The sequence below is a fragment of the Arachis duranensis genome, chromosome 7 (assembly GCF_000817695.3).
Source record: "Arachis duranensis cultivar V14167 chromosome 7, aradu.V14167.gnm2.J7QH, whole genome shotgun sequence".
NCBI lineage: Eukaryota > Viridiplantae > Streptophyta > Magnoliopsida > Fabales > Fabaceae > Arachis > Arachis duranensis.
Genome location: NC_029778.3, coordinates 30,020,191 through 30,041,984, shown reverse-complemented (window position 1 = coordinate 30,041,984; position 21,794 = coordinate 30,020,191). Strand labels below are relative to the sequence as shown.

Sequence of the window (21,794 nt, the reverse complement as noted above, 5' to 3'; positions counted from 1 at the left end):
TTTTTTAATTACTCTTTTTACTTTATTTAATTGTTTATTTTGCTTTTACTTTTCATATATAGATTTATTATAATTCATCATAGGTTCTTTTTGAATTTAAGTGATTTTTTAGGTTATATTTTATCAATGATAGTTTTATTTTGTTTAGTGTATGTTTTTTTAGTCTGTGTTTAATATAATAATTGTAAATATCTATTCTATTATATAAAAATTAAATTTCTGCATTTAATGATAAAACTGTCGTGACATGTTTCTCATGGTGTTTTTCCACTACTAGAAAACTAGTTATTACAAACGGATATTTCTGACGAATTTTATTCCATAGAAATACAGACGGAATTTCAGAGGATTTTTTTTGTCAGAAAACAAAAAAATGAATTAGCATAACTTACAGACGGAAAGAGAATCCATTGATAATTCTATCAGAAAAATTAATTTTTTTTTCATGAGAAATAGTTATAGACGAAAAATTCGTCTGTAATTAAATGAACAAAAACGCTGCATTTTATTAAATTATTACAGCCGTCAGTAATTTAAAACTTTCCGTTGGAAATATTGATTTAAACCTAATTTAACCTGAGTGTCTCGAGCTTCATTCACACTCCACACAAGCTTCTTCCTCTCTCTGTCGCACGAACAGCTTCTTCTCTCCGTCGCACGAGCTTTTTCCGCCGTTGTCGCCATCCGCGTCGCACGAGCTTTCTCCGCCGCCGCTCTCGTTGCATCTGCTCCCTTCATCGCCGTCGTCACAGAACTCTCTACGCCGCCGCTCTTGTCGCGTTTGCTCCCTTAGTGAATTTCAGGTATACTCTGATTTTGTGATTCTGGTGCTTAGGGTTCAATTTTTCTGTGCCAATTTTAGGTTTATCAATTTTTCTTAGCAGTTTCTATCTTCTTGTTGTGTTGATGCTGATTGAGCTTGTTGTAGGTTTATCAATTATTTTATTATCAGTGAAGAAAGAGATTTTTTGTCGGTCATTTCTGCAGCAATTCATGAAACTCGGTGGTTGTTGAATGGCGAAGCTTGAAATGATAGTTGACTTCGTTGGTAACTTCTCCGGCAAAGACCAGCTTCCCTAGTGTGACCCTGACATCGTCGCTGTAAGCCTTTTCTTTTTCTCGATTCCATTTTCTTCATTCAGAATTGATATCAACTTGTGATTTCTTGTTATCTATTGGTCGTGATTTCAGTCTTGATGTTTAGGTCAAAATCAATTTAGCGCTTGCAATAGGTTTAGGGTTTAGATATGAATCAATCACATATCTTTTGTTACTTTAGTTAAGGAGGAAGAATTACAGCTTCTATGAAACAATTCCCTGTTATGATGGATCATTGTGTAATCAGTTATAGCTATAGCTTTGATTTTGAAAAGTGTGTCATCATAGGTGGGTTGAGGATTTATTTTCAATTTCTGAATACAAATGATTCAGGAGTTGTTAATGTATTATAGAGCAGTGACTTTTTGCTTGTTTTAAAATCAAGTGATCCACCTATTTGATCATGGCTTCTTTGAGTATTCCTTCTGTTTTAGAACAGAACAAAGATGATAACAACAACAAGAACAATAGTATAAGCAACAAGTGTTTGCTTCCAAGAAAGCCTATAAGTTTATGCATTATTTGTATTCCCTCAAAGTTGAATAATTGAACTTATTATATATAGCATCAAGAACTGTACCACTAAATATTTTCTGATTAGGTAAGGTAGCAATAGTTGACTTTTTGTTTCACTGACTTCATTTTGGTTTGCAATATCTTGAAACAACAAAGGCAAGACAACCAAATCCAATCATATACAGGAGATTGCGCCGCGGATCAGTGGCAGCGAGAATTTCAGGCAAACAAACTGAGGCAAGACACTGCTTGACAACCAAATCCAATGATTCTGAGGATTCTTTAACTGATGGAAGCAGAAGTAACCTTTTGGAAGTTAATGGTTAGTGTTTTTTGGTGTTCTCTATAATTCTTAAGTTTTTTGGGGCTTCCATGTTATTCCACTCAAGCATTCACCAGTGGTGTCACTATTTTCACTGTTTTCAAGTTTTTGAAGTAGATCACCATGAGAGACAAGTGGAGGAAGCTCAGCAGAAAAGATTGTCCCTCACTGATGGAGATAAGGTATAATTTTTTATATTAAATATAATTTTAAAAAGAGTCTAATAACTAACTAGAAAAATAGTTTCTGATAATCAATTTCAATCAATTTCACTCTACTATTTCTTTTGGATTGCTTACTTGAAAAATTGAGGCCACATGCTTTTAATTATTTTTTTTCTTGGACATGTGAGGAAAAGTAACAACAGAAAATATAGATTTAAGTGTCAATATAAAATGTTATATAAGCTCATCTATTCTTATTCCATGCTTCTATGAATTTTAAAGTAATTATTATAACGGCCAAATACCTTCAATGATATGGCAACACGTCATTGGATGCCTATGTGAAAAACTTATGCATGCTTGTCATGCATCAAAATCAAATTATCAAAAATAACTTATCTATATGCATGCTTGGGATTTTTATTTATATCATTCGACTTTCACTGGGCTATTATAGGTTGATTTGTTTCTTGTAAAGGTTGAGGTTCTTGTAAAGGTTGAAGTTCTAGATCTTGTACGGGTATTATAAGTTGGGGATTGCCATCCATTCTTTGAACGTTATATACATGTATTCTTGATTCTATCTCTAAAAGTTGTCTCATGCTTTGTACATATAAGTAATACATCCTTCTAACATAATGAATGCGTTTATTCTTAATAGTTTGTCTAGCGGTTTTTACTAATTTTTTGGTTTTAATTTGTTGTAGAAGCTTTTTGGTTCTGATTATTTTCTTATCCATCTTTTTTATTTCTACTTTTAATTCCGAAGATTCAGTTATTAGTTCTCTTATTTTTCTATCTATTGCCATTACTCTTGTTTTCATATTTCTTCTAACTAATTTTAAAGATCTAAGCCTTTTATAAAACTCTTTCATGGTATAAGAATAATAACTGAGAAAATAAATAAAAGAAAGATAGTAAGCTTACAAAGATGAACTTGTACTTTTATTGCTTGCAGAGTTGATACACTTCTTGAAGATGATTACAAATACTTGGAGAATTTATAAAGTAAGAAGATATAAGAGTAGAGAGATTTTTTGAGCTTTCAAGTTTTTGATGATCTTGAATGAGTGAGGCCTTTGGTATTTATAGACCCCAAATGATGACTATTTGGGTACTGTTTGCCGACAGTACTGTTTGCTTTTACTGTTTGCCGACATTCACTGTTTGCTTTTACTTTCTACTTTTACTTTTTTACTTTTTACTCTCTTTCTTTTTTTTTTTTTATGATTGGGCTTTTACATTGATTGCGTATACAATACTTGTTACATCTCAAATGGGTCTTGAGAGTCTTGATAGTAATGAGCTGGACTGGACTGGACCTCTTCGTCTTTTCCAAGAGGTACGGTCTGTATTGCTTGTAGAGAGTTTTGGATATCTTCCTTTGAGTTTGTTGCAGCTAGGGCTGCCATAATTTGTCTCTTCTGTGCTAAGAATTGGGTCTCTTTTTTATAAGCTATTTGTTCATTGGTGGTGCTTGAGGCTGTTATTGCTGGACGCTTTTGTGATGTTGTTAACCATTGATCAATAGCTGCTCTTCTTAGTAAATTTATATCATATTTGTTCCACCATTTAATTTTTATTACTCTTATTAGATATTGTATGCTTGGAGATTCTTCATATGCTGCTGAATCATATTCCCATGTTATAATTCAGCTTATTCCCATGGCTGCTATGAATGAAATGAACTTATATTCTTGTATAAGGGTGGCAAACGGGCCTAAACCCGCCGGGTCGGCCCGCGTAACCCGCCGAAAAAGGCAGACTGGGCTGGAAAATCGGGACCGCCAAATAGCAAAAGCCCGCCTAACTCGCACTGCTTAAACCGCGGGTTTTGGCGGGGCGGGGCGGGTTTTCCCGCCGGGCTAAGGTTTTTTTTAGTGAGGGGGTATTTTTGCAATTTTTTTCCTAAAACCTAACTTCCCCCAACCTAACTTACAAGAGTATGAAGATAAAAATAGAGTGTTTTGAATTATGTTTATGTTATTTTGGAGACAATATTTATAATTATGTTTTGGATTATGTTTATTTTGCTTTGGAGAGAATATTTATACTTATATTTTGAATGAAAATTTGGTTCAAAGTTCTGAAACCATGCTTGAAACCATTTGGAAAATTGTAATGATATCCCCTTTCTGAACCAAATGAACCAAGAATGGGGATTTGGTGATAGAAATAAAACATGATTCCAAGCTTCTTGGTAATCATAGTAGGTATAGTTCTGAGGTTCAAATTTTAATGAGAAGCTTTTAAACTGATATGGGGGTATTTCTCAATCTTGCAAGGATAATATTTTTATAATTTTTATTTTTGAATAAATAGGCTGCTTGGTGTTGGAATCTCTGTAATGTGTTAACTCAATGGATCCGGTGTCTACTAATATGAATTCATAAAATTTTTGGGTTTTTTTGTGGGTTAATAGGAATATAATGGAAAGTATTTGGGAAAATGGTCTTGTATAGGGTTGTTCTGTCTTTTTTGAACCACTCTTTTTCAATGGTTAATATCTTTATAGGATTGGGTTTTTCATAGTAAGGAAATTGTTCTTTCAAGGGTTGAGTATTATAGAGGTCAGATGGTTGTAATAATGTGAATTTATTATCAGTAGTAATTAAAGGGCTCTTAGAAGGTGATGACGATGATGGTGCAGCTTTTACAACCTGTGACATTGTCATAGGTCTTAATGATAATTGTTTTGCTGGTACAACAGTAATAGGTAATTTTGTTTCTTTTATTTGGTCAAAAGGTTGACCATAATCTTCACTGGAGGCTGCTTTTTGCTCCATTCTTTCCCTGCAAAAATTCTCTAGTAAGAAAGTCAAGGAGTGAATTTAGTTCTCTTTTTATATGTTCAATAGTAAAATCGAAACATGATAAAATAGCTTGCCATCTTGCAAATATTTGTTTTGAAACCAAATTTTTGACATCATTTTCTAAAACATTTGGAGCTACTTTACAATCAGTTCTTATTAAGAAGGTTTTATTAAATAAATTTTTTTGAAATTTTGAAACACATAATACTATGGCAAGTATTTCTTTTTTGACTGTGGGGTAGTTCTTTTGAACTTGGTTCCAAATTCCTGAATGATATTTTACTATTTGTTCTTTTGAGTTATTAGGAGGTATTTGTTTAAAAATTCCTCCATATCCTAATTCTGATGCATCTGTTTCTACAATTAATTTAGCCGATGGGTCTAGTATACTTATGCAAGGTATTTCTTTTACTGCATTTTTTATTTTTATTATTATGGAAGTCATTTCTTTTGTCCATGGAGGTGGATTTTTTCTTAGTCTCTTATAAAGAGGTTTGCATGTAACTCTTATTCCAGGTAAGAATTCTGCTACATAATTTAAACATCCCAAAAATCTTTGTAGTTATTTTTTGTCAGTTATTTCATTTGGAAATTTATCTGCAAATTCAATGGCTCTTTTAATAGGTACTATAGTTCCTTGATAAATTTCATATCCTAAGAACCTTACTTTAGTTGTAAAAATTTTTATTTTTTTTTCTGATAAAACTAATCCTTGTTCTTTTATAATATCCATGAATTTTTCTAGATGATATATATGCTGCTTTATTCCTTTTGAGTATACTAATACGTCATCAAGATATACTATAGTAAATTCTATATGTGGGTAAAATATATTATTCATTATTTTTTGGAATTCGCTTGGGGCATTTTTTAATTCTTAAGGTATTACATTCCATTCGTAATGTCCAAAAGGTACTATAAAAGCTGTCTTATATCTATCTTCTTCTTTTACTACAATTTGATAATAACCTGATTTTAAATCAAATTTTGAAAAGATATTTGTTTTATTTAATCTTTTAATTAAATCACTTTTATTTGATAAAGGATACCTAATCTATTTTAATACCTTGTTTAGAGGTTTATAATTGATAACTAATCTTGGAGCACCTCTTTCTATTTCAGATGCTTTCATCACATAGAAGCCTGTACAGTTCCAGGATAATTTTGAAGGCCTTATTAGTCCTTTATCTAGATATTCTTGTATTTCTTTTTTACAATATTCTAGATACTCTTTGTTCATATGTATCGGTTTTGCCTTTGTTGGTATATCTTTTTCATTAAACCCATCTTCATATGGTAAAGATATTTCATGTAATTTTCTATGTTGAAAGGCTGTGGGATTTAAACTACATAATTTTGTCTTAATTTTTTCTTCAATTGCTTTTATTTTATCTTGTATCTCCGGAGTTTGTAATTGTTCTTCTATTCTTTTATGTGTAACTTCTTGGTTTAAGTAGTTAATTTGTCTTGTCTTCCTTTCTATAATATTAACTTGACGCTGTAAGTGTTGTAAAATTTTTTCTAGACTCAAACAATTAATTTGTCTTACTTCTGTTTCTATTACACTAACATGTGTAGATAGGTGTTGTAACATATTGAGTTCATGCTGTTTTGGTCTTGTGAGAAATTCAAAATAGACAGGATGATTGGGGATTCTTGTACAAGTTATTCCGTCGATGTCGACATTAAAGGGATATAATAATAAAGTAAAAGGATTTCCTAATATAACTTGATGAGATATATTTCTTGCTAAAAAGAATGTAGTGGCAAAACATACCCTATTTTTACAAATTTTTGCTTTAGATAACTTATAGTCTATAGTCATTTTGTCATTTTCTGCCATTAAGACTCTTTCTGTAGTTTTCTCATAATATTTTGTGGGTATTAATCCTTCTTGTATACAATTAACATCAGCTCCTGAATCTACCATAGCTATTAAATCAAATTTTTCTTCTCCTACTATTAAAGTTATCGTAGTGAACCATTTTTGACTTACTAATAATGTTAAAATATTTATATAATTTTTTGTACCTAGGTTAATATAATTCTCGAAAATTGTTATATTACTAGTCCATTCATTATTTTGCAACGATTGTTCTTGGATTTTTATTATGTTTTCTCCTTCTATTTTTAGTAATCTGTAGTCCATATTAATGTTTTGTTGTTTTAATTCTGAAACTTCTCTTTTTAACTTTTTTATCTATTCTTTGAGAGAATTAAGGGAAACTTCTTCTTGTGGATTTTTAAAATGATTATAAATTTCTTTTGTTTCTATTGGTCTTATTTCTTTCTTACTTTCTTCTTCTTTTTTAACTAATTCAGCTAATTGTCTTATAAACTCATCCCTTAATGGTGTATTTTCTAACTTGTCAATTATTTTAACTAGTGTAAAAGTTTGTTCTTTAGTTAAAACATTTACAGTTTTTTCACAGTTTCTACAGTTACATAATCCTATTCCTAAATAATTATTATTATCCTATTCCTCCTTTCCACTATTTTCTCCTGCGCTTTCTTCTTCTGACATAAAGTCTAATTGTTGTATAAAATAGTCTTTAGTTTCAGAAGAACCCTCATAACTTGATTCTTCTTCTGACTCTGAATTGATTAGTATAGCCGTCAAAGCATGCTTAATTTCTTTATTTTCTATTTTATTTATTTTTTGTTCTGTCGTACACTTATTAGCATAATGTCCTTGTTTTTTACATTTCCAACATGCTACTTGTTTTTTCTTATTAGAAAATTTAGGTTTTCCTTTAGGGGTTTTATGTAATTTTTTATGATATTTCTGTTCATAATAAAGGGGTTTGTCTATATTATATTTAGGTTTTTTAAAATTTTTTTTCTTTTAACTTTATGCTGTCCACTAGGTACTTTTTCAGGAGTTATTCCATATTGGTAGCAGAAAGTGCTTAGCTCTCTTTTTCTCGTGATACTTTCTTGTTTTATTTTCTGTTGTATCTTGGTATCTGTGCATACTTCTATACCTGTTTGTACTATTATATTATGCAATTGTCCAAAGGTTAATGAATTATAGGGAATTTGGGTCCCAAACTGTGTTTGTAGTTTTTGTAATACTTTTTCAGAGAATAATTTTGGTAAGGCTGCTACGAATCTTTCTTTCCAGAAAGGCGCATGTGCATCATCTCTTATCATAACTTTTGACATAAAAATATCTTTATACCATCTATAATCAGACATAGTTGGACATCTTAAATTCATTAATTGAGTATGTATCCTATCTTTAAAAATACCGGGATCTCCTACAAAATTTTTAATAATGGTATATATTAACGTGGATGTAGCGTCTGGTGACTGATCCTCTTGTTTAATACTATTAATAATTAATTCTTTTTCTTGGAGGCTGAGAAAATTATCCCACCAACCTTTTAATTGTCCTGTAAATCCTTGGGTTATCATAATTGCTGCTTCTTTATCAGAGGCTTTTCTCATCTTATAGGCAGTTGCAGCTATAGTCATATTACACATTTGATCTAAAATGACTTGTTAACTTAATCCATCTATATTCCATTCTACTAAGTCTGATCTTGAAAAACTATTTTGTACTAATTGTGTTCGTTCTTCTAGGCCTACATCTACTGGTGATGGTCTAAGATAATAATTTCTGGTTTTAAGATAATCTCTTTTATAGGATATTTTATTTAGTTCTAATTCTTCTTCCTTTTGTAATGTATTAATTGTTAATTTTCCTAGACTAATACGTCTAAGTTTTTCTTTTAATTCTTCAACTTCTGTTTCTACTTTAGATTTTAAGCTAATATTATCTAAACTTTGTAATTTATATATAGGTATTTCTATGGGTTTTTCTACCTTAATAACTTTTTCCATATTTTCCATTCTTCCTAACTGATTTTTCATTATATCTAATATGGTATTAGTAAAGTTTAATTGCTGATGTAATTTCTTAATATCTCTTTTTTCTGTATTTCCATCTGCATTGCTATCTTTATAGGGTGTTGCTTCAACTTCTAAGTCTTTTCCAATTGGTATTTTAATAGTTTCTTTAGGGGGATATTCAGATTCTATTACTGATCCTGAGATTGTTTTCCAAACAACAGTTGGCTTTGTTAAAGGACATAATTTCTTATCGGGTTTGGAGTAATAATTAACGCACCAGTCAAAGAAGTATAAGCTAATTCTATTTTCTTTCATAAAATCATAGAATAGTTCTCTTAGTCTAATAACTTCATTTTCTGAATGGTTGGTAAAATACCAATCTCTTAGTGATTTATTATAATCAGCATTAAAATCTTGTCTTATCCACTCTTTATCAATCTCAAACGGTTCTTCCTTTATAATTACTGATAAAACTTGTGATTCCCTTGGATCAAATTCTGAAGTTGATTTATATACAGCCGTGGCTATATGTGACCTTCTGTTGTCAATTCCTACAATATCATCAATATTTCCTATTGATGAGTTATCTATAGAATTTCTATGACTAATAGTTTCAACATTATCAGGAATTCTTAATGATTGGGATCTATTCATCCTAATTCTAATATCAGGTCCTTCTCTTATTATTTTCCTTATTCTAATATTTTGTATTTGTGGTTCTTCAATACCATCAGGTATTATCCATTCTTCAGGCATACGACTTTTTAATTCTTCATGTCTTAATCTTCTAGGTATTTGTATATTAGATCTTTTTAGATTTGCATGCATAATTATCGTTTCGTCTTTTGAGGATTGTCTTAATGCTCTAAAGTCATAATCAACTTTAGTAATTTTATAATATATTCTATAGATTATTTCGAATGGATCATATTTCTCATTTATAATGGTCTCATCAGATGTTACTTGTAATTTTAAGGCTTGCCAGGTGTATTCATTTTTTAGATTCATAGCATAATTTGAGTAACAATTAAAAAAAACTGGTCCGTCATGACAGGTACTTTCTAATATTCCTATTAACGAATCACTAAAATTTTTTAATCTGGTATCTCTTAAGGTTAATAATATAGGCAGATTAATTCCTATTCTAAAATTAGGCTTTATGGCTACTTGTATTAATCCTATATGGATGAAGTTATATCCTTCACTGCTATGTTCTTTCAATTTATCTTCTTCTAAGATGGTGATAATTTTATTACTACTCGTTCCTGGTTTACAATATTATAACATGTGGATTTCATAATTTCTTCCTTCCCAGAAGTTTCTCTTTTTATATATTTTATCTTTTTCTACTATAGATATATTCCAATTATGAAAACTTTCTTCTAATTTGGCTATTTCTAATTCATTTTTAGTTCCAGAGGTGGAGGCTTCATCATTATCTGTTTTTATTACTAAGGAATTATTTTTTCCTAGATTTAAACGACTCATCGTTCTCAATAAACTAGCCATTTTATGGTTAGAACTTTGTGAGCTACGGGACCACCCTCATTAACCAACGGATTCACTGCCTTTCTAGGACTTACAACCGGGACTACGATCTGGACTGACCAACGTATTAACAGTTCTCACTGCTACTTCAAAATTGTAACTATAAAATGTTTGAGGCCACATGCTTTTAATTTTTTTTTTCTGGGACATGTGAGGAAAAGTAACAACAGAAAATATAGATTTAAGTGTCAATATAAAATTTTATATAAGCTCATCTATTCTTATTCCCTGCTTCTATGAATTTTAAAGTAATTATTATAACGGCCAAATACCTTCAATGATATGGCAACACGTCATTGGATGCCTATGTGAAAAACTTATGCATGCTTGTCATGCATCAAAATCAAATTATCAAAAATAACTTATCTATATGCATGCTTGGGATTTTTATTTATATCATTCGACTTCCACTGAGTGTAAACGTTGATTATGATAATTAATCAGATGTTGTGCTTCTTTTTGATCCTGTGGAAATGTGTACTTAGTTCTATGCTTTCATTTTTTGCTAATGCCACTTACACACATCAATCTCTTCTTATTCATCATGTGACGTTGATTGTTGGTATTATTTTCTGTTTGACATTACCCATATTGACCAGTTTTTGTTCCTGTTCTTGTTCCCGGTGAACATATACAGTGTTACACTATTAAATTACCAGATATAAATGCATCATACCCAGAAAAGTAAGATGTATATTTTGCATTGGGGGATCCAATGAGAGCAAGAGCAGAAGCAGAGTGAATAGTAGTGAACACAAGTTTGCTTTTTATATGTTCAGTGTCGGCAATTGCAGCATAACTAGTAGCTAGCAATAGGAATAAGTTTAGGTATACTACGTAATAATGCTATTTATATTAATGTTGCCCTCCCAAGGTGCTTTGATTTTGATGTGATTCAACTTTAATTTCATTTGTAGACTAGTTGTAACTCAGACTCTGCATCACTTGCCCTCTATTCTAATAATACTACTACTAGTTGTATATATTTGGTGTTTATACTGCACTTACTAATCTATTTAGGCGTTCCTGCAGTTGTTGGAAGTATCTGCATTTATTTTTTACGTTAATCCTACTTGAGTTTGTTATCCCTTACCTGTTTATAAGTCAAATTCACTTCCTTATTTACTCTCAATTCTCAGTATTTGAAATCACAAAATATTTCCATAATTTTATTGTGGGGCTTTTGGTGCATAAAGATTATGGATTCGCCAGAATAGTTTCTTCATGAAACTGTGAATTTCTGCTTATATTGTCAGTATTGTATTTATTATTTGTTTTTCTTCCAGAATATGGTGTACTACAAAATATCACATTGTGATGGTCGGATAACTAACCCAGAGCAAAGAATTGCAAGCGATGTGCCAAGGTTCTGCTCAGAGTTAAGTGAAATTGTTCGGGATGATTTAACTGCACTAACTGATGGACTTCTATACACTTGGCGGCTGTGTTCATATGCAAGTCCAAAATATGTCTTCTGGATATTGGTACTACCATAATTGAAGTTTTCTGTTATGCAGATGTCTCATTGACAGTTACTGTTAACATTTTTTCTAGATATGTTGCTGATGGCTGGAGACTGTCAGACAAATGTTACGCAGAAATCAGTCTTTATATTCTCAATAAATGCTGTTTCCTCTTTAGGGCTATGTACTTGTAGCTGGGACCACAATCAGAAAATTCTCTCCTCCATTTGGTAAACTAATGTCCAGAGAGCAGCAATTGGAAGGAGACTATCGACAGCTTCACTCGTGATTGAGGACTCACTCGGAAAGTATAGCATTTTATGGTGGAGAGATGAGAGAAGAAGCCCATATTCAGCAGAAGTTTAAGACCTTGGTTAGGCATTTGAGTAGTGTCCTACATGACCATTGGTGGTTTGGCATGATTCAGGACTTTTTATTGAAGTACCTTGGTGCTGCAGTTGCTGTTATTCTGATAATTGAGCCTTTCTTTTCTGGCCATTTTTTCTCTTCCAAGTAATGCTTGCCAATTGTCGCATAAAATCCAAATATGGTGAAAGAAAGCAGAAGTTTTAACGTTTAAAAGGAACAACTTAGAAAAAAATCATAAATGATACCCACAACTCCACAAGCCAAGTATGAGTACAACTCTGTGTTACTAACAAAAAGTAAGTTTCATATACATTTGATTAAGTTGTGGCATGCAAGAATATGAAGTGAAATCCTGAGTTGTTCATTTGACCTGTATTTTTAAAAGAAAAAAAAAAAAAAGAAAAGAAAATACAAGAAGTCATATGCATCATCTTCCCAAGCATAAATACAAAACTGGGAAAAATGTGCATGTGAAACTGTTACATTGGGAGGGAGAAAATGTGCACTTTTAAATGAACAACAATTACTTCGATTTCATCTTGGACCTCTTTGCACGTTTAGAGGCTAGAAACTCAGCATCATCCCTAACAAAACTCCACCAAAGGTAAGCGAAAGGAACAGTGGAAGCCAACGACAGAGCATGAGCATCTATAAGTCCTTGATACGGTGGAAAATCGAATGCTTGCAAGAGCAGTGAAACAATGCTGCCGAAAATAACTAACAAGACCTTCCATCGCGATGGATGTTGATTGATAACACCCCAAATTGTCCAGACTGTAAGCTGCATTACAATCAATACTTGACAAATAGTCTTATTCCATCCTGTATGGTTAGAGTAATGAGAATGTCACAACATAAACAACACAAATAGGGAGAGGGTGGGGGGATATTTTTTTTTGCAGAGCTATCCAAGAAACATAAAATTGTATTTTTCGTGGTTACCAAAGTGGGAACAAAAAATATTTGTTTCTATCTTTGTCATTTTGTCTTTGTATTTCTTAGTTAGAGACAGAATCCAAATATAGCATATAAGTATATATAAATGCACCAGATTATGATTCAATATCGAATCATATAACATAAAATTGTTTTAAAGGGATAATTATAGGGAAGACATACCAAAGTCTAGCATAAAACAGTTGTACAATATGTGAGTGGTCACAAAAGATGTCAATGGAGCAGAAATCATAACTCTATTAGCCTCATTGCTTATATTTAAGGTTCTTAATATGGCCAAAATAAGGGAGAATCCCACAAGAGCCACAGTAGATGAGTGGTCCAACTTTTCTGTTAACTCCATATCTCTGTTTTTCAATGAGGCACACAAATAATTTAATTAGTTTAGAATAAAAAAGGGGAAAATGTATTGGCAGCAGCATATAGTAATTGTTGGAAAACATCTAACAAATTTATTACTATGATTAATATATAATATAAATTTAGTAGGTAGGATTATTGGAAGGAGGTTTTCAAGAGTAATACAAGCATCATAATAACTTGAATTAAACTAATTTTTATGTGAATAACTAAAACTAGTAAAGTAAAATTTGAGGCACACAAAGTGAATGCGACAATTTAAGAGCAATGATGTACCATTTACTTACGAAATAATTATCTTTAATTTGATTAGCCCCATATAAAAAATGAGATTATAAGTTGCCAGGAAGTCTTTGCCAAATACAACTAGAGGAAAGTTGAGTTTAAGGACAAGATTTGTGCTTAAAAATCAAATTAAATTACATGAAATTCAGGTGTACAGTTCTCACATTGTACCTAATAATAAGTCAATCAAACTAACTTCCAAGACAAGTTATACATAATATAGTCACAAGTTTTCAAACTAAATCTTCGACTCACCGACTGTGATGAACGGCACACCAAAAGAAGGCATTCACCGATAAGAATCCATAGACATGCCACAAACCAGCATATCCATAATGTGCTTTCTTGCCAACTTTTAGAGGCAACTTATTCTTTAGAAGTGAGATGAATGATACCCAACCATGAAAATGCATTGCAAGATTGAGAGCAAGTAAAGCCACAGATGCAGGCTCCTGAGTAAAATACACCCTGGATTTGTTAACAAAAAATTCTAATATTACTAGACACTAACTCCGATTGAAAATATAGGTTTCATGTGGATTTTGTAGAATAAATGGACAAAAGTACACATGAAAGAGTTTAAGATAGACAAAACTACATACCAAAGTTCGTAATATCAACTACACCCAAAATATTGATTTCGATGGATAAAATTACACTCTATACTTTACGAACCCACTAATGGCATGACACTTTTAACCATAAAAAAATAATATTTCGCGTGTACTTTGATATTTATGAATTTTTGTGTGTACTTTTGTTCATTTAATTTTTTGAAGTGTACTTTTATCTATTATACGATTTCGTATATCAGATAAAAAAACATACCAGAAATAGCATTTAAAGGCTGTCTTTGAGGACAGACACAAATATTTTCTGTTCTCGTTTTTAATAAGAAGGATGGAAAATAAAATAATTTTCTGTCCTAGAAATAGAAAACTACACAACCAAGTGAATTTTTCTTTATTAACAAACCTGAATCCCATATATACACTTGTAAGGCCATTTGCCATTATATTTTATAGGATCATGATGATCAAGTAATGCTCTTTTCTCCTCTCTATCAATCATGCAATGGTACTGACAATTGTTTTTGCAACTCCCTTTTTTCCATTGCACAATAAGCTTTTCTATCAAGTTTCTTGAATGATTAAGAGGGACTCCGTTTAAAGAAATTGTACACTCTGGAAAGCATTTTCCTCCTACACACCCTGTCTCCCCACATTCTGTCACACAACTCCTGATATTCAATTCAAACCAAAGACATAAATTCACGTAATAATGCCTCATAATTTGTTTTTACATAAAGATTAGAGTTATGTACCTATAATTCTGATCAGCATCTCCAGCACTTGCGTTTAATACTGGAATGGATGACGAAAGAACCAAAAGAAAAGCAGCAACATAACAACAATCTAACATCTGGTGTCATAATATTTGCAACCCAAGATCCAAACATATCAGCAAAAAAATGCAAATTCTACCAAAGTTGGTAATATTCTCATGTCACATACAATGCTATATCATGCATATGGACATAATCAAAGTCATATGAATATTGTTTTTATCAAAGGAAACAAAATAATCGTACCAATCACAATTTAGAGAAATGTTTCAGGTTTTTCAAATTAGACTAAATTCATATTCTTATCTTGTTTGCTATTTGAGAAACTTTTGAACTTGTTCGTTTTGTTCTTTTATAAAACCAAAAGAAATTGATGTCAACATAACAAATAAAAAATTGAAAAAAAACCCTAATAGTGAAACCACCTAAATCAATATATTTGAATTAAAAAGGACAATGCTATCTGTATTTTATTTTAAGTGCATTATATGAATTTCTTCTTATGTTGGATTGTATCACATTCAACTTCGTTGTTCTATTGAATTATTTAGAATCTTTCACTTTTCCTGTAAAAAAAAAAAAAATGCTCCTCTATTTCTTCCATAATTGATTATAAGAAAACACCATGTGAAATAATCAAAAGAATTTGACAAGAAGACAAAGCAAACAAAGAGAACGATAAAGCGAAAGAGGGAGGGGGAATTTCACCTTTGTGGTGGCGAACATTGGATGCAGCAAAAAAGAGTTTTTAGTAGTAGAAAATATAATGAAGAGGTAGAAAGAATTATAAAAGAAAAATGGCGAAAACTAAGGGGAAAATGTGCTTTGTTTATTTCCCAGGTGGGGATTTAATTTGCAAATAAAGCCTTCTTTTCATTTCTAATATTTTAGGCATGTTATCTTTTGTTTCATAATTCTATTATTGTACGTACTATATTATTAGCCTTGTAATATGGTGTTTCATAATTTCATATATGAATGACACGTATATTGGTAGACTAATACGGGCTTTAGGATGTGGCCTTGCTATTTACCTGGATAAAAAGAATTCAGTACAACGTTTGTGGCAGAAAGTATTAGATATCAAGAAATACTTGAAGTGTTAGTAGGTCTCAATTTGTAAGTGAGTTTTAATTTAGCTTCTAAAATTTTAATTATCTTTATTTAGTTTTAAACTTTGTTAATATGATTTGTGCTGGTTTTTGAAATAATTTTTTATGTATAGACTTTAATAAAATGCTAATGTGAATAGCTAAATGCTACACTAGACTCTATAAAATGATATTATTTTAATTTTGATATTTAAATAGCTCTAAAAATGACATCACAAGTGGTGTTATTAAAAATTTTTCTCACAAAATAAGTAATACGGTGTTGTTTTTGGATTTTTTTATCACTAAAATCAAAACTACTTCATTTTACAAGTTCTAATGTGACATCTGACTGTTCATATTAGTACTATATTAATGTTTGTGTTCCGAAAATTGTCTCAAGGACTAATGTGAGTCACATTTATAAAGCTTAAGGACTAAATAAAGGTAATTGATGTAACGATTTAATTTTCGAAAATACGAATTTTTTCCTGAAAAAATGGAGTTTTTTTGGAAGTTCAGTGAAGCAAGCACCTCCACTACATCATCAAGCACCTCAATCTACATCATCATTGTATCATCAACAAGTAAGCACTTCTACTAAGCTAAGCTCGTTGACTCCATTGCGAAAACCTAGTTTTTTAGGCATTTCGGCTAGGAATTTGAAAATTCTGATTTTCATGGTTAGACTTAGTTTAACAAGTCGGATTCGAATCGTGAGAGAAACAACTAATAGTATAATATCATTATTGTATTATTATTTTACCTGTTTATGTATTATTATATTAATATTTGACATACTTTAATTAAAACAGAAGATAAGTTAAATAATATAATAATTAGGCTCAAAATCTACTGGTGTAGGTTAATGCCAGTACTTTTTGATGCACTTACCGATGCTAATGCTTCATTATATACCTTCTATTCTCATAATTATCAAGTAAGTAGTGTCATTTATACTAGTAACTTAAATGTTTGTCTCCAGATATCTTGTCATTTGTATTCTAATACAACTAGTTTTAGTAATTATCCTTCTGAGATATTTTGGCATCAGCATAAGGTGACTAAGCACCCTTAAGCCACGGCCTCACTCTCATCATTTGACATCCAGCTGCTATCTTCTTCTTTGACCCTTGATCTTTAAATGATGCTATCCCGAGGAAGATACCTAAAGGCGAGCCGTAATGGCCTCATCTTCGGCAGGCTCTTCCGTTTTTTTTACGTCGTGCTGACCCTCGTTCTTTAAATGACGCTATCTTGAGGAGGACAACTAAAGGTGAGCCGTAATGGCCTCATCCTCGGCAGGCTCCTCCGTTTTTTTTCTATTTTTTTTACGTCGTGCTGACCTTCGATCTTTAAATGACGCTATCTCGAGGAGGACACCTAAAGGCGAGCCGTAATGGCCTCATCTTCAAAAGGCTCCTCCGGTTTTTCTTCTGGTTTTTTTTACGTCGTGCTGACCCTCATTCTTTAAATGACGCTATCCCGAGGAGGACACCTAAAGGCGAGCCGTAATGTCCTCGTCTTCGGCAGGCTCCTCCGGATTTTTTTGTCGTTCTTCTTACATCGTGCTGACCCTTGTTATTTAAATGATGCTATCCCGAGGAGGACACCTAAAGGTGAGCCGTAATGGCCTCATCTTCAGCAGGCTACTCCGGTTATTTTTTTCCATTTTTTTTACGTCGTGCTAACCCTCGATCTTTAAATGACGCTATCCCGAGGAAGACACCTAAAGGCGAGCCGTAATGGCCTCATCTTCAGTAGACTCATCCGGTTTTTTTCCCGATTTATTTTACATCGTGCTAATCCTCGTTCTTTAAATGACGCTATCCCGAGGAGGGCACCTAAAGGCGAGCCGTAATGCCCTCATCTTCGGCAGGCTACTCAGGTTATTTTTTTTTCTTTTTTTTTACGTCGAGATGACCTTCGATCTATAAATGACGCTATCCTGAGGAGGACACCTAAAGGCGAGCCGTAATGGCCTCATATTTAGCAGGCTCCTCCGATTTTTTTCCTATTTTTTTTACATCGTGCTGACCCTCGTTCTTTAAATGACGCTATCCCAAGGAGGACATCTAAAGGCGAGCCGTAATGGCCTCTTCTTCGGCAGGTTACTCTGGTTATTTTTTTCCTTTTTTTTACGTTGTTGATAATGAGGAATTTCTCGTCGATCTAGATTTTCACAAAATAGAATTCCATCGTTGAAAGTATAGTCTAGACCAATAATTAATTCCCACATCAAATGTTTTCAATTCAAATTATAATAACCGTGATCGAGAGTAATTCAACCTCGGGTCGTTCTCCTAGGAGTTGCAATGAAATGTAAATTTATTGGCTATGGAAGAGAGAGAGAGCATGGGGATTGTGAATGCAAGCAAGAGAGCAAGAAATGTAAATAGCAAGGAATTAAATAAACATGCAAGAAATGTAAATGGAAACTCTTGGCAAGGATTGGGGAGTTTAGTATTCCTATCCTAGTTATGGACAACAAACATGGCAATTGTGTGGAATTAATCTAAATTAGTCAATCCCCCTTGAGAATTAGTCAAAAGGGTGTAATTGATCTCAAACCATAAGTCCTAGTCAACTCACTAATTACTTAGTGAAAGACTAGCGTCAATGGAAACCAAACCAATTAACTATTCTCACACATTGTGGAATGGACATCCACAACCCAATTCCACCTAAACACCCAATTTCTCAACCAAGAGTGTGAAAACCAAACATGCAAGAATTTAACATCAAAGCAATAAAAGTCAAAGTAATTAAATGCAAAGAAAGGAAGCTTCAAATGCAAGAAACATCTTGGCAAGTAATTGAGAGCTAAGGTTACCTATCCTAGTCATTGACCACAAACACATGATGATTATGAAGAGTTAATCCTACTTAGTCAACCCTAATATCGAGGATAAGTCAAATAGGTATAGTTGATTTCAATCCCTAAGTCCTATGTTAACACTAAAGGGTCACATAGAGTCAAAGGAGACCAAATCAACTAACTACTCTAATGTATCAAACAAGAATGGACATCAATGACTAAAAGATCACCAAAGTCAACAATTTAAAGCCAAGAGTAGAGAAAAACTAAGTAAAAACTAAGTCAAGTATTTTATCAAACACTTGGTGTGCATGAGAATAAAATAATATTAAATTACAATAAAATAAATTCCAAAGCTACCAAAGCAAGACAATAACAATAACAACTAAAGAAAGCAATAAATGACATGGAAACTTAAATTTGCATTAATTGGAATTAAAATAACAAAAGTGTGCATAAACATAAAAATGACAAAATAAAGGAATAACAAGAGAAATGAAGAAGAACAATATGAAGGAACATGAAAACATAAAGGAAATTACACTAGAATTAAAGACAGAAATTAAAGAGAAATTAAACTAATAAACCCTAATTCTAGAGAGAGGGGGAGCTTCTCTCTTTAGAAACTAAGAGAAAGCATGATAAAAGCTAAACCTAATTGCCCCTCCTTCATCCTTCTTCAATTTGGCCTTAAATAGCTTCAAAAAATGAGTTGGATTGGATTTTGGGGGCTCAAAAATCGCTGTCAGCGAGTTGCAATTAATGAGGTCATGTGTAGGGACCTGTGCGGACGCACAGACGTTTGCGTCGCACACATGCTGAATTCTGACTTGTACGTACACACAAGTACCTGTTCGTACGCACACTTAAACTTATGTCCGCTATAGCAAATTGCAAAAGCATGCTATTTAGGTGAATAAATGTGGGTTTATGTGATGGAATCCACTCAAATCAAACCAAAATATATTAGAAAATATGGACTCATCAATTTTCCCACACTTAAACCAAGCATGTCCTCATGCTAAACCAACCAAAAGAGATGAATGAAGGGGTAATTATTAATGCAACTACCTACATGCATGTAACTATACTAAATGCTGTCTATATATATCTACACTATGATTCCTATTGAGTTTGGTAAAAACAAACAAAAGGATCTCAATCAATCCAAAATAAAGCTTAGGGCCAAGACAAAGCAAATATAGCAATATGATCTATATCCAAAGATTTGATTTGAAGTTTACAAAATTAAGTTCAACAACTTGCATGAAGACATGATAAGCAATGGAATTATAGAATTGAGCAATTGAACCCCTCACCGGATGTATTTTCACTCTAATCGCTCAGTGCGTAGGGCTTAATCACTCAATTCTCCTTTAATCATGTTTCTCAAAGATTTGCAAGTCGTCTAACAATCAACTAATATTTGATGAATGAATGCAAATATCATGAGGACTTTTGTGGGTTGTAATGGGGCTTAGGTAAGGGTAGGATTAATATGGTTAAGTGGCTAATAGATTAGATCTTTGATTAGCTCAAGTATCCCACCTAATCATATATCATCCTATATACATAACAAAACAACCTAACTACCCATTTATCCCCTTTTCTCACATTCATTCATGCATCCTAATTCAACCACATATGCATCTTTTATTTACATTCTTATTATCCTTTCTTTTCTTTTCTTTTTTTCTTTTTCTTTTTCTCTTTTTTTTTGTAAACAAAGTATATACACAATTTTTTTATCAACAAGAAGAGATGCATATGTTTCAAGTAATAGATGCATGAGTATTTACCCATTTTTTCAAATATTCCTAATGAACACCCAAAGTAAACTAACTACCAATATCTTTCCAAAAATTCCCCCACACTTGATTAACACACACACACACACACTCAAACCCAAGCTAATCAAAGATACAATTCAAGGACATAATAGTTTATCACTTAGGGTGAATGATGTGCTTATAATGAGAACAAAGGAGAATTAAAAGGCTCAAAAGTGGTTTGCAAAGGTAGATGTAAGGGTTGGTGATGAGCGGATAATTTATACGCTTTTTGGCATTGTTTTTAGTATGTTTTTAGTATATTTTAGTTAGTTTTTATTATATTTTTATTAGTTTTTATTTAAAATTCACTTTTCTGGACTTTACTATGAGTTTGTGTGTTTTTCTGTGATTTCAGGTATTTTCTGGCTGAAATTGAGGGTCCTGAGCAAAAATCTGATTCAGAGACTGAAAAGGACTGCAGATGCTGTTGGATTCTGACCTCCCTGCACTCGAAGTGGATTTTCTGGAGCTACAGAAGCCCGATTGGCACGCTCTCAACGGCGTTGGAAAGTAGACATCCTGGGCTTTCCATCAATATATAATAGTCCATACTTTGCCCGAGATTTGATGTTCCAGCAATATATAATAGTCCATACTTTGCCCGAGTTTAGATGACGCAAACTAGCATTTAACGCTACCTTTCTGCCCTATTCTGGCGTTAAAGACTAGAAATAAGTTGCAAAGGAGAGTCAAACGCCAGAAACAAGTTACAAACTAGCGTTTAACTCCAAAGTAGACCTCTACACCTGAAAGCTTTAATGCTTAGCCCAAGCACATACTAAGTGGACCCCGGAAGTGGATTTTTACATCATTTACTCATTTATGTATACACTAGGTTACTAGTTCACTATATATAGGATCTTTTGACATTGTATCGAGACCTCATGACACTTTACACGTTTCTTTGTGTACCTTCCACGGCATGAGTCTCTAAACCCCATGGTTGGGGGTGAGGAGC

General features: G+C 32.5%; 1 protein-coding gene and 1 long non-coding RNA gene across 6 annotated transcripts; one reads left to right on the top strand and one right to left on the bottom strand.

Moving 5' to 3' along the window:
* LOC107458515 (uncharacterized) lies at positions 1-12,307 on the top strand. 5 transcript variants are annotated; one of them, XR_008001156.1, is made up of 6 exons: positions 1-803; positions 929-1,101; positions 1,771-1,936; positions 2,042-2,118; positions 3,059-3,108; positions 6,036-6,247. It is a non-coding gene; the product is annotated as an uncharacterized LOC107458515 (long non-coding RNA). The 5 variants fall into 5 exon arrangements; XR_008001157.1 differs by lacking the exon at positions 3,059-3,108 and having other exon boundaries at positions 3-803; XR_008001154.1 differs by lacking the exon at positions 6,036-6,247 and having other exon boundaries at positions 4-803; positions 3,059-3,652.
* A 171-nt stretch (positions 12,308-12,478) lies between these two features.
* LOC107458513 (uncharacterized) lies at positions 12,479-15,852 on the bottom strand. Its single transcript, XM_016076722.3, has 6 exons — positions 15,804-15,852; positions 15,075-15,172; positions 14,726-14,990; positions 14,006-14,202; positions 13,268-13,452; positions 12,479-12,970 (listed from the first exon to the last, which is right to left on the bottom strand). The coding sequence occupies exons 1-6, from the start codon at positions 15,819-15,821 to the stop codon at positions 12,672-12,674; spliced, it is 1,062 nt and encodes a 353-aa protein (XP_015932208.2). The 5' UTR covers positions 15,822-15,852; the 3' UTR covers positions 12,479-12,671.
* Between the last annotated feature and the right edge of the window lie 5,942 nt (positions 15,853-21,794).

Excerpts from the sequence above, each read along its gene's own strand:
- LOC107458513 (XM_016076722.3), bottom strand. Across the intron at positions 13,453-14,005 it reads TGTGCCGTTCATCACAGTCG|AGATATGGAGTTAACAGAAA; the intron begins GTGAGTCGAAGA and ends ATTGAAAAACAG. Across the intron at positions 12,971-13,267 it reads CTGTTTTATGCTAGACTTTG|GATGGAATAAGACTATTTGT; the intron begins GTATGTCTTCCC and ends CTAACCATACAG.